Below are 14,108 nucleotides of genomic sequence, written 5' to 3' on the forward strand. Positions count from 1 at the left end.
CCTTGCTGACGTGACGATGTGTGCTTTTTGTTAATTTGCTGCCACAAACGAACAACGATATGCAAACAGATTTGAATAGCAGAAGCAATGCATTTATTCAACATATAAAGCATTTGCGAATTATAGAGAACTATGGAAACCTGCCACGCTATAACAATGGTTTGGCCGTAGGGTTCTACCAGAGGGTTATTCAGCTATGCTGACGCTCGCCAATGATAAGCAAGAATTGTCACGGCAAGTCTCACATAAAGGTGATTTCTAACAAGCCGAGTCATTTCAACCAAGTTCATCTCTCAAAATCGTCTGTAAATTATATGAATAATCATAACTCGTATAATTTTAACTGATATTCAACTGATATGTCTACACACTGCAATAGGATTTTGCAGAATTTCATCAAAACTGGAAAAAAAAACAATTGTAGTAACCGTTAAAAATCCATAAGAATTACTTTCCACAGAGTCCGCACAAATCTCTCCATCACACACTCACCACACTCGCAACAGCGTAAAAAAAACTAAAAATAAAAAATATTTCCAAATCTTAAATATAATCTCTATTGGTTCATAATTATTAAAGCTAGTATATCCTGTTTCGATTGGCTAACTTTCGTAACTTCACATTCTGGTGATGTCATCTGATGTGCTTGACTTGACAACATTTAATTAGCAAACAATTCCTATCTATACAGGCCATATATACAAAGAAATGCATGCTATAGTTATTTTGCGAGAACAATGCCAATACATGCCTATACTTTTACTAGACAGTACAGTAGACAGTAGACAGACTAGACTAGTCTTGTCGATACACCCAAAGAGGTTCCATATTGTCTCCGGTACAGTTTCATTCCGTTGCATGTCCTGATGCACAAAATGTCTAAATAAACATCTATGTAGGGATACCCACAAGCACCTCATTCAAACTGCTGAGCCACATCATGTACTGGCTCGCCCCTTTGCACCGCCGCTAGCCAATATTGCAGGCTAACTCCGTTGAACATGACCGCACGAGCTTACCTCTAAATAAACAACGCGTTAAATACATGGTTGCGTACAGACACGTAAACGAGCGCTCGACGTCGAAGAGATAAGATTATATAAATGCGCGCGTGTAAACGTCGCCCGCCGCTCCCATCTCAAAAACGACCATACCCGAGTATAGAGAAACTAGCATTCAGAAGTCGGCGTACTCACAACTTCAGCACGCCGGACCGCAATAGTAAATACGCATCCGGTAAACGTCGAATCTTCCGCAAGCGGATATATCGTAAATACTCGTCAGCTAGACATCAGACGCTCAAAACCAATTAATAGTAAATACACGTCGGCTGGAACGCGAGATAGTCTTCACCGACTAATAATAAATACACATCCGTTAAGATGTATTGGATACTTTGCTAGCAGACCAAAACCCAGCACGCAATGCGTAGGAAATGTGCTCGCTTATATTTATACGTCGGGCATATTATTACGTCAGGCAGCACGATGTGGTGCGGGTGTACACTGCTGGACACGGCGTGGCAACATTGCAGGCGTCCTCGCGTGCATGGCTTCTACCTCAAACATGAAGTGAGGGATAGTAACGACGATCGATAGCAGTGACAACCGACTACTACACCACAGTGCAGACACAGCGTCAACCCGAGACATGCACCCCTTCCGTGTCCTGTCCTGCCAAACTAGGTGGGAGTGGTTAGTGCGCGTGCAACGGCTATACACTGCAAGCTAGCTCATTGCATCGCATCATACGACATCGTCTAGCCATCTCCCGCAGGTATTTGCCTGTGTCTACTCGTCCGCGATTGTCGCATCTTTGGTAGATATGTAGTACATTGACGATATTTTTGGTTAAAAAGCAGCGAATCTGCGATCAGTTCTCCCTGTATCGTATAGGATAGACGGTGCAGTATTTCCTTACACAGTACAAACAGCATCTTGTTTACTGCCCTGCAGTACATCCAGTAAGTTATTTATGCCTGCCCTGCAGCAGCCACTGTCACTCAGTGAACCTTTTCCACCATCGCACCGTTTGTAATCGACATAAAATTAACGCTAAGAGGTACGCAGTGCCCTGCACACATAAATAAGTTTATCATCGTAAGTTGTATGGGAATACGTTTATAAATCTCCAACGCAGTTGATGGATGTCTTGGAATCATCAAATTACCATCCACCTGCCGTTCACCACATTACTCTACTGCCGGAAGCGCCCACAAGGTGGCAGTCCTGTCTGCACTAGTGGAGAGGAAACAGAGCTGTGTCGGGTGCCAGCGACATTGGATGACCTTGTCCTTGTGTTCACCAACGACAACACTGGGCAGCGGGCAGGTCAGGTCACCTAAAACACGCAGGCACGGATTAAACACGTACAGATGACAATCACACAAAAATACACATCAAAACCACCGACTGCAAACATACCTGACGTTCATTTTCACGCATCATTTTCAGCGCATTAGCAAAGTTTTACACAAAATAGAGGATGGTAAACTAAAAAGTTGGTGGTAGACATCGTTAGTTATTCTTATAATTTCGATATGATTGATTACTTAAGATGATCATGATATGATATATAATAATTTTTCCTCTTTAGTGATACTCTACTTACTTACTATTATGCAGTTGTTATCAAGTTATTAGTTTCTCTTGCCCGCGAAACGAAAATCCAATAACCCAGGTTTCATTAAACGTTATGACAGTACCCCTAATCTTCTACCCGACAATTCTGACGCCCCCTTCCCTCACAGTAATGGCAGAAAATCATGGCGAAAAAGGGGGGAAATCGGAATCTCATTCGCGCTTTCTATTCCGAAATCAGAATTTCTATCGAATCTGCTATCCCGACATCCCCTGTTCCCCCGTTTCTTTTTTATCGCCATCTTGATCATTCTGAAGCCCCTTCCCCTATGACATGGCAGAAAACCATGGCGAATAAGAGAGGAAAACATCGATCATCGAAATTTATAGTTATCTATTCCGAAATCAGAATTTCTATCGAATCTGCTATCCCGACATCCCCTGTTCCCCCGTTTCTTTTTTATCGCCATCTTGATCATTCTGAAGCCCCTTCCCCTATGGCCATGGCAGAAAACCATGGCGAATAAAGGAGGAAAAAATCGGATCATCGAATTTATGGTATCTATTCCGAAATCAGAATTTCTATAGAATCTTCTATCCCGATATCCTGTCCCCCCCCGTTTCTTTTCCCCCCATTTCATTTGTGACAACGCGGCGGCGACGCGGGGGGTGACGCTCACCCTGTAGGTTGGTGAGCACGATGCGCTGGTCGTAGGAGCCTGTCAGCAAGTAGTAGGCGCTCGGAGAGAAGCGGGCCGTGCGGATCTCGCCGGCGTGCGGCTGGAACGTCTGCACGACGCGGCCGCCGTGCACGTCGTACAGCATGCACGCGTTGTCCTCGTGGCCCGACGACAGCAGACGCCCCGTCGGGTCGACGGCAACCGTTGCCACGGGCGACGCTGTCAGGGGGGGGGGAGGCACACGGACACATTAGTTGGCAAATGGCGTGAAACTCGAAAACCACAGAAATATGAAACGAGGTAAAATTTGATTTGAAATGCAGGCAGTCTAGATACGAATGCTTTTCGAGGTGTTGTTGTAAGGAATATAGTTACATCAAAGTAGGGAAGCACATGAGAAAAAAACGAGAACCAGACTTTACTAGCGTTGGAACCATAATTAAAATCTTAATTAAATAAATTAATAATTAAATGAACATCTTGGTGTATCCATTATCGAGAACATCTAATGTTAACAATAACAACAACATCAATATGATAATAATAATAATAATAATAATAATATTATTATTAATATTATTATTGTTATTTATATTATTATTATTATTATTATTGCATCATCTTGCACGGTAGTAAGTGTAATGTCAGTACCTGGGCTGGCACAACCCAGGGGGCCAGCTGGCGTAATTCTGTGAACACAACCTCCAGACCTGAGATCCCAGATGCGAGTGGTTTTGTCCTGACTGCCACTAGCGAAGCAAGGCCCTCCCCAGGCGTAGAGAGAGAGCACATGACCTAACCATTGCCAGAATAACAATAATGAGACCCAGGGCGAAGATCCTCAGAGAACGATGAGACAGGGAGAGAGACAGATAAAGAGGACGAGAGAGAGAAAGAGGGAAAAGAGAAAGAGAGCGACGGAGCCAGGACGAGGCGGAGAAAGAGACGAAGAGAGAGAGTAGATAGATAGATAGAGTAGAGAGAGAAGAGACAGGAGAGTGAGAAAAGGAAGGAGAGAGAAGAGGGAAAGAAAGTTGACAATACACAGATAACAATGACAAGAAACTGTACAAGTCTACTTCTTTTAATCTTTTTTGTCTGAAAGTTACGAAAACTGATGGGCCGTATGAGAGAATCTGCCTTTTAGTTGGCCAATCATACAAATCTTTTGAGCAAGAGTTACCTGCACTATAAGAGCCTCCCTATAACACAACACTCCTTGTACACTGCTCATAATGGAATGCCAAAATGGTTTTTTACAGCTTAACGAGTTAAAAAATGAAAGTGTCAATGGCCACTATAGCTCACTTGGGTGTGATAGAAGAGGAGGGGGGATAGTATAAAGCAATCTGAGTATATTATGGGAGAACTCCATTATATAGCATATCTCCCATCTATATACTCTTGATAATGATATATGCATAAGTTTGATGCGAAAATAAATGTTTCAGACTCTGAAAGTCTGGAATACTGACGGAGAGATGGCGCTACGGCTAAATGATCGCCATTTTGGTTTCGGAATATCCGCGCAAATTAAACAATAAAATATTCCAGTCAAATTACGCTGTAACGAACCATCTAAACAACACAATATTACACGTATTAGGTATGATTGTAGCGTTGTTAACCAGTTAACAGACGAAAATAAACGTAATAGGACTTGTCATCTCTCCCATTAGGAGTAACAACTGTTTTGGCTAGCCTACACATTAGCATACCTAATTTTCACAAAATGCGAATGAATCTAGATGGCCATTTTCATTTTTGCCAAAAAGTGGGCGTGGCTCGAAGTAGGTCAACTGGCGTGCTCAAAATAGGACGTTCAAATCTCTCCCATATGAGTAACAACTGTATGCAATTTGAACATGTATGTGGTCAAACGGTTCTTGAGTTATTGTTGACCGTAGGCAGACATTTGAAATGCATAGTGAAATTCCAAAATCTACCTAAATTGGCATAATTTAAAAAAAATATCAAAACCTTGTGATATGTTTTTGGGGCCAGTCCTCATTTCATTCACATACCAGAAATGAGCAAAATCGTTGACCTGAACTGATTATGGGCCATTTCCATTATTGCCAAAAAAGGGAGGCGTTGGCGTCCAAAAAACTAGGACGCTTCAACCTCGTCCATAGGGAGTAACAACTATATAGTGCAATTAAAACATTGTGGGTCATGAAGGGCGGGCGTGGGGATCTGAGTTATCGTTGATCCGTAGCCAAATGTTGAGGAGAAGGGACGGGGACGGACGTACGACGGAACGAACCACCCAATGGCAATAGGCCATCTTGACGATGTCAAGCGAGCTTAAAAACACGCAAGCGCCGCATGACGTTAAAATAGTGTTCATCGAACAAACGAATTTAAAGCTCGTATGGCCATCACCCCCAATCGTAAGATGATCGAAGCCGACACGGGGTAGTACGAGTGGAGCTTATGTCCCGTAGACACACTGCCTGCTTCCAGACAGTTCTAGGCAATGTCAGCACTAACAGGTGTGTTCGCGACGCGTTGTATCGGCAGCGCTTGTCTCGCAGTTCCGTGCAGATAGAGTCTTGCAGTCGCTGCGCGTGACAGCGCTCCAGGCGCAGCGGTTGATGGGCCCTTGCCGACCCGTCCCCCGCATAGGTTCAGCGTCGCGCACGGTGCCCGTCGGTGAGCGCAGTCGCTTCCAATCTGGCTGAAGATGCAAGCGCAGACAAAACAACATTTATTCGCTTTTTCACCATTGGTTTAATCTATTAGACATGGAGCGTAATTAGCTATTTGACGTTGTTCGTCATTGATCGAGAAATGGAACTTTACTATCGACGTTGTCATCTTATTAGATTATGAAACTTTAGCTATCAACGTTTTCATCATAGACCTGGAACTTACTATTCAACAGTTGTTCATGCATTAGAATGGATATTAACTATCACCGTGTTCATCGATTAGACATCGGAACTTCTATTCGATGTTTGTTCATCATTAGATATGGAACTTATATCGACGATTGGTTTCATCATTAGATAGTGGACTTACTATCAACGTTGTTTATGCATTAAACATTGAGCTTACTATCGACGTTGTTCATTGCCATTAGACATGGAACTTACTATCAACAGTTTGTTTCATTTCATATAGACATTGGAAGCTTACTATCAACGTTGGTTCATCATTAGAACATTGAGACTTACTGATGGACGTTGTTCTCATTAGACATTGGAATTACTATCGCGTTTGTTCATCCATTAGAATGGTAACTTCCATATTGACGTTCAATGTCACGAAAAGAAATGGAACTTACTATCAGACGTTGTTAATCATTAGAATGGAACTTACTATCGACGGTTGTTCATCATTAGACATGGGAACTTACTATTGACGTTCAATGCACGGACGTGAAAATGGAACTTCTATCGACGTTGTTCATCATTAGAATGCGAAATTTACTTATTGACGTTCAAGTCACGAACGACGAATGGAGCTTACTATGACGTTGTTCATACATGTAGACATGGACTTACTATCACGTTGTTCATGCATTAGACATGGAACTTACTATCGAGCGTTGTTTATCATTAGATTATGGGAACATTACTAATCGAGTTGTTCATCATTAGACATGGGAAGTTACTATCGACCGTTGTTCTAATTAGACATGGAATTACTATCGACGTTTGTTCATCAGTTAGACATTGAGCCTTACTATCTGACTGCGTTGTTCATGACATTAGACATGGAACTTACTTTGACGTTGTTCATCAATTAGACATGGAACTTACTAATTGACGTTCAATGTCACGACGAGAATGGACTGTAACTATCGCTGTTGCTTTCACTCATGTAGACATGGAAATTACTACTCGACGTTGTTCATTCATTAGACATTGGAACTTACTATGACGTTTCAAGTGTCACGACGAGAATTGGAAACTTACTATCGGACGTCTTGTTCATCATTAGATATGAACACTTACTATCAACGGTTTAGTTCGGCCGGATGAGAATAATGGGGTACTTACTATCGACCGTTGTTCATCATTAACATGGAAGCTTACTATCAACCGTTGTTCATCATTAGCATGGAACTTAGCTATACGACGTTGTTCATCCATTAGACATGGAACTTAGCTCATCGACGATTTGTTCAGCATTAGACAGTTGGAACTTACTATCAACGTTGTCATATTAGACATGGAACTTACTATCACGTTGTTACTATCATTAGACATTGAGCTTTACTATCGACAGTTGTTCATTCTTAGATATGGACTTTACGTATCGACGTTGTTCACATTAGGACATGGAACTTACATATTCGACTGTTGTTCTCATTAGAAGCATGGAACTTACTATGAGTGTTCAAACTGGTCACGACGAGAATGGAAACTTACTATCGACAGTTGTGTTATCATTAGACATGGAACTTACTATCGAACACTAGTTCATCATTAGCATGGACTTACTATTGAACGTTCAAGCGTGTCACGACGAGGAATGGGACTTTACTATTCAACGTTTGTCATCAATTAGATATGGAACTTACTAATCGAGTTGTTCTCATTAGAATTGGAATTACTATCGACGTTGTTCATCATTAGAATATGAAACTACTATCAACGTTGCTCCATGAGAATGGAACTTACTATCGACGTTGCTTCATCTTAAGGACATAAGAACTTAGCTATCGATGTTTGTTGTGCTTAAGACATAGAACTTGACTATCTGACGCTTGTTGCGTCTTAAGACATAGAACACTATCGATGTTTGTCTATGCATAGAACTAGTCTGTGTTCGTTCTTAAGACATAGATATTAGCTATCGAGTTGTTCGTCTTAGACATAGACTTACTATCGACGTTGTTCGTGCTTAAGACGGAATCTATTACTATTCGACTGTTTCTGTGAACAGATCTTCGATTTTTCTTAAGACATAGACTACTGATCAGCGTTGTTCGTAACGATGAGAAAATGGAACTGTACTATAACGTGTGTTCATCATTAGATATGAAACTTACTATCAACGTTGCTCACCATGAGAATGGAACTTACTATCGACGTTGTTCATCTTAAGACATAGAACTTACTATCGATGTTGTTCGTGCCTTAAGACATAGAACTTTACTAGTCTGACGTTGTTATCGTTTAAACATGCAAACTTTACTATCGATGTTGTTTCCGTTCTTAAGACAATAGACTGATTAACTATCGACAGTTGTTCGTCTTAAGACATAGAACTTACTATCGATGTTGTTTGTCGCTGAGTTGTACTTAAGTATCTTGATGCACTTGTCATTGGAGCCGGTGGCAAGCAGGTCGCCCGTCTGGCTCCACGCCAGACAGTAGATGGAACCCTTGTGGTGCTTCTGTCGCCGCAACACGACCTGCGGGGTCGTTGCCACGTGATCCTCTCTGCAAACATTGCAGCCGAAATCGTTGTCAGAAACCGAGAAACCCATTATCCAAGAAACCCATAGTCCAAGTAACTCATTATCCGAAAAACCCATTATCCGAGAAGCTCATTATATTATCCAAGAAGTTTATTATCTGAGAAATTATAAGAGATGAGGTCCGGTGCAGGTGCGTCCGAGTATTGTGTGCCGCGTAACTAACTTCCTTATCCGATGTGTAACTTTAATGTACTCAACATATTATATGTTAGACTGTTCACGTTTCGGATAATATAATATTGGATTTACACTTGGATTTAATGTTTTAAATTACATTTTGGGTATAAGATTATATATACCTGAGTGTAAACACAAAACACGACACACAAAACATAATACAAAAACGTAAATACGCAATACGATACCAAAACACGCAAAAAACCCACGGCACGCACGACCTTCCCCCCCTCACCTCAGGTTCGAGATCTCAGGGAAAGAGCAGACGCGCAGCACTTTTTGGAGTTGGAGCCGATCGCGTAGACGTCGCCGCGCGGGTGGAACGCGCCTGTCCGTATCGCCTGCACGTCCTCCAGGAATGTCACTCGCAGAAACTTCGACCGCGACTCGCTCTGCGCGAAGAAAACGCGCCGTTAGGTGGCGCCACCTTTTCGGGCAACGAGCAAACTGAGTAGTAGCGGGCACCACTAATCTATATATAAACCGGTCATCTATATATAACCGGTCATCTATATATACGTCATCTATATATATATATATATAATCTTATATATAGATCAGTGGCGGGCACGCGTTGTTAGAAACGCCGTGTATAGCCGTGGCTAGTCTGAACCATTTGTGACGTGTATGACAAAGGTATAACATCTTAGACATCTTAGACTTAGGATAGACATAACTATTTAAATTTCTTATAACAGTCACAATTGTTTTAGTGACACTGACGAATGACCGTCACAAGATTCAGTGATATATTTTAGCTACGTTTTTTTTTTATACAGAGTTACATAAGGCACAGAGACACACAGTTCCCTCTAATCTCATTTCAGTGCGTTTGTGGTTTCTATAATTTTACGAGAAGATAAATATTCAGTTCCATCCCTCTCGTTCAGAAGATGAACCAACGAGCAGAAATCGACAAAACCTCCTCGTTCAGTATCTATGCTAGACGGGAATCATCATGAGATATTTACATTACTGGTCCTCTGTCTCTGGGGAGGCCTGCTAGTTGCTGACTGTACCTCCGCCACCTGATTACTGCCACTCGACTGATCCTGCAAGCATGAATGTGATTAGCATGTTAATTAGCAGATATTCCGCGAAACGATCATCACTTGTTACAGCACTGAGTTAATGTACGATTAATTATCAAAGTCGTGTAATAATAAACTGTTTATACTGCCTAACATCGCTATTGTTAGAGGCCGGAATCGCAAACATACTCGAGTAAATCGCACGCACGGAAAATTTCTTAAATACAGTAAAATCTTTGACTATAATTGATGCATACAGTTAGCTCTGGGAGAATATGTGTTAATTACACCGTGAGTTTAGTTGGTATGTAATTGACTGAGATCTGAAATTTCACAAGTGACACCCAATAAAGCTATTCCCTATGATTGCACAAACTGATGAACTACACTTAACTCACACGCAGAACAAACACAAACATAGGGAAGCGTGACAGGAAAACAGTGATTAAGCAAGCCAGTGATTAACACAAAATGATTCCAAAAAAAAAATTCAACGTTTCACTACCGAAATCAATTTGCCAATTAAAAAAAAAATTCACACGCACCTTTCGTATGTATTTTACCGACCTAAACCTCACAGCTATTTCGTCTCGCTGAACCACCCCCCCACCACAAGGTTTACGTGAAACTTGCTTACGTGCAGCCGCATCAGTTCTAGGTCGTCTTCGAGCGACCTCTCCATATCCTTGGCGAGTGCCACGGGCTTCAGCCTGCTGTCGGGATCGTCGCCCGCCCCCGCCATCCCCCCCGCGAGCACGGGCGACGCCTGCAAGCATGCAGCCGCGAGCACGAGAGCAATCAATATAGACGCCTGATATGCGCTTTACTTACGCTCATTAGGTCTATGTCTCCCTGGGTACTGCCGGACACTGCGGCTTCTGTTGTAGTTGCTGCTCCTAATGTTGCTACTATAACTGCTGTTATTGTTGCTGACATTATTGTTTGTTGATTGTTGATATTATTGATTGTTGTTCTTGACAACAGCAGCCACCGTGTCCGGCAATACCCACGGAGACATAGACCCTATCAGCTTTACTTACGGCCTCGAAAACAAAAGCATCAGTTAAAATGTTGCGGTTTACGCGTGGACATGCTGCGAGCAGTGGTGATTCCGAAGCCGATTTCGGGTTTTATTGCGTGATGTACTCGTTGAGCTGTCACGTTTTTGGTCGAATATTGCTGCGCTTAGATTAGAATCACCGGCAGCCTCATCTTCGGACATCGCTTTCATTTGGAAAATGAAGCATTCTGAATCAAATTGTATTTAATAAATTGCACCCAATGTTGGCTTAACAATCACTACATATATATGCCCATGTGCAGTTTGCCATATTTGAACTGATGACTTTCTTTTTGTGACCCAAAGCAATATTCATAAAAGGCATCTATTAAGATAATAAAACTCTGTTGTGCAAAACCACACATGTATGGGAAAAGACAGAAAGGACACCGACACAACACCACAACAGGGTGCAACGGAGAGAAGTCCTTGATTGCATATGCTCCCCTATTAGAAATTTTGAGCAAAATTACCGAATTTTCCCAAATGTATAAGAATTTGGTAAGACAGAACAAGACCTTGACAAATGCTCAAACAATTTATGTGGAAAGTCACCTGAATACAAATAAAAGATATGGATGCTCATATCATCAAAAATAGCAAAATACTCATGGAAATTGTATGGCAAGGGCTGAAATTACACGGATGTCTCCCTGGCACCATGTGATGCAGACAGTGTGTGTAAACATTCTGCTTACAGAGGGGAACATGACCACAGCACAGCTTCTTGGAAAAATCAATTACACAAGATGTGACGATTTATTCTACCAACTGACCAACTATCAACAGTGAATCCGTGTACGACATGCATGCGGTACTACCATGAACCCCACTTAATGGATTTTCATTCAACAAACAAATAAAAAACACCTATTCAATAAAGACCACGTAGCTGTATGCATATTATCAGTCATAAAAAAATCGACAATTTGTTTAAAAAAAACTAACGATAATTACCACTTCCACTAAATTGTAGTTTACAACACTCTACAATACATTAAGCAAGATGTTCTGCTTAATGAACGAGTCCCCAGGAACGCATCACGCCCGTTAAACGGGGTACAGAAAATAACGTCAATGGCGGATTCTACCTGTGGGAGAGGTGTCGCGTTGCGGCTCCCCGGCGCCTTGGGGGTGCTGGTGCACAGCTGCTGCTTCTGCAACTGCTGCGCTGGTGTCTTCATGTTCTCTATGTAGTAAGTGTCGCTGAACCTACAAGGCAGCGTGGAACACGCGTGAGAACAACGCAGCGAAAATTATGCTCTTCTAAGTGCCATACTTTGCCACACGCTGTGAAACCGCAACCATTCATACGTACTGGAGTGTGGCAGGACAGGGTGTGATAGGCCATGACAAGATAGGTTGAGGTAGGATGCAATGCAGTGTGGCAAGGCTGGGTATGGCAGGGCAGGGCGTGGCAGGGCTGGGTATGGCAGGACATGGTGTGGCAGGCCATGATAGGGTATATAGGTTGTGGTAGGATCTAATGGATTGTGGCAGGGCTGGGTATGGCAGGAACCTTCGTGCTCCAAAATAGGACATTCAAACCTCTCCCATAAGAGTTACAACTGTATGCAATTGGAAACATGAGGGTCTAACGGTTCTTGAGTTATCGTTGACCGTAGGCAGACACTGAAATGCATAAAAAAATTGCAAAAATTTACCAAATTTGCATAATTTAAAAAAATATCAAAACCTGTGTGATGTTTTGGGGCCAGTCCTCATTCATTCACATACCAGAAATGAGCAAAATCCGTTGAACCTGAACTGACTTATGGCCATTTCCATTTTTGCCAAAAAGGGGGCGTGGCTCCAAAATAGGACGTTCAAACCTCTCCCATAGGAGTAACAACTATATGCAATTTAAAACATGTGGGTCAAACGGTTCTTGAGTTATCGTTGACCGTAGCCAAATGTTGAGGGACGGACGGACGGACGGACGGACGTACGACGAACGACACCCAATGGCAATAGCTCATCTTGACGATGTCAAGGCGAGCTAAAAACAGCGAAGCCGCCCATGAGTTTAAACTAGTAGTTCATCAACAACAATTTAAGCTCTATGGCATCAAATCGTAAGATGATCGAGCCCACACGGGGTAGTACAGTGGAGCTATGTCCCGTAGACACACTCCCTGCTTCCAGACAGTTCTAGGCAATGCTGACGCACTAACCGGTGTGTCCGCCGAGCGCTTGTATCGGCACGCCTGTCTCGCAGTCCGTCACATAGATCTTGCAGTCGCCGGCGCCAGCGCTCAGCAGCAGCGTTGACCGGCTGCCGACGTCCGGCATGAAGGTCAGGTCGCGCACGGTGCCGTCGTGCAGCGTCAGCTCCATCTCTGGGCCTGAAATGCAAGCGCAGACAACAACATTAGTTCGCTTTTCAACATTGTTTATCATTAGACATGGAGCTAATTACTATTGACGTTGTTCGTCATGATGAGAAATGGAACTTACTATCGACGTTGTTCATCATTAGATATGAAACTTACTATCAACGTTGTTCACCATGAGAATGGAACTTACTATCGACGTTGTTCATCATTAGACATGGAACTTACTATCGACGTTGTTCATCATTAGACATGGAACTTACTATCGACGTTGTTCATCATTAGACATGGAACTTACTATCAACGTTGTTCATCATTAGACATGGAACTTACTATCAACGTTGTTCATCATTAGACATTGAACTTACTATCGATCGTTGTTTCAATCATTAGACATGGGAACTTCATATCGACGTTGTTCCATATTAGAATATGAACTTACTATCAACGTTGTTATCATTAGACATGGAACTTACTATCAACCGTTGTTCATCCATTAGACATGAGCTGTACTATCGACGTTGTTCATCATTAGACACTGAACTTAACTATCGACGTTGTCATCATTAGACATGGAACTTACTTATTGACGTTCAAATGTCCGCCGCAGAAATGGAAACTTACTATCGACGTTGTTCATCATTAGACATGGAACTTACTATCGACGTTGTTCATCATTAGACATGGAACTTACTATTGACGTTCAATGTCACGACGAGAAATGGAACTTACTATCGACGTTGTTCATCATTAGACATGGAACTTACTATTGACGTTCAATGTCACGACGAGAAATGGAACTTACTATCGACGT

The 14,108-nt window shown here is 42.3% G+C and overlaps 1 protein-coding gene across 1 annotated transcript in view; it reads right to left on the bottom strand.

The window, feature by feature from the left end:
• Positions 1-70: 70 nt before the first annotated feature.
• The window catches only part of LOC106816200 (WD repeat-containing protein 47-like), a 21,775-nt gene continuing 7,737 nt past the window's right edge, over positions 71-14,108 (bottom strand). Inside the window, 9 exon segments of the mRNA XM_014820763.1 lie at positions 71-2,340; positions 3,260-3,478; positions 3,911-4,054; positions 8,486-8,655; positions 9,106-9,149; positions 9,152-9,262; positions 9,842-9,922; positions 10,539-10,667; positions 12,053-12,173. Coding sequence (XP_014676249.1) covers positions 2,192-2,340; positions 3,260-3,478; positions 3,911-4,054; positions 8,486-8,655; positions 9,106-9,149; positions 9,152-9,262; positions 9,842-9,922; positions 10,539-10,667; positions 12,053-12,173 — 1,168 coding nt within the window. The 3' untranslated portion in view covers positions 71-2,191.

The sequence above is a fragment of the Priapulus caudatus genome, unplaced genomic scaffold (genome assembly GCF_000485595.1).
Source record: "Priapulus caudatus unplaced genomic scaffold, Priapulus_caudatus-5.0.1 Scaffold1312, whole genome shotgun sequence".
NCBI lineage: Eukaryota > Metazoa > Priapulida > Priapulimorpha > Priapulimorphida > Priapulidae > Priapulus > Priapulus caudatus.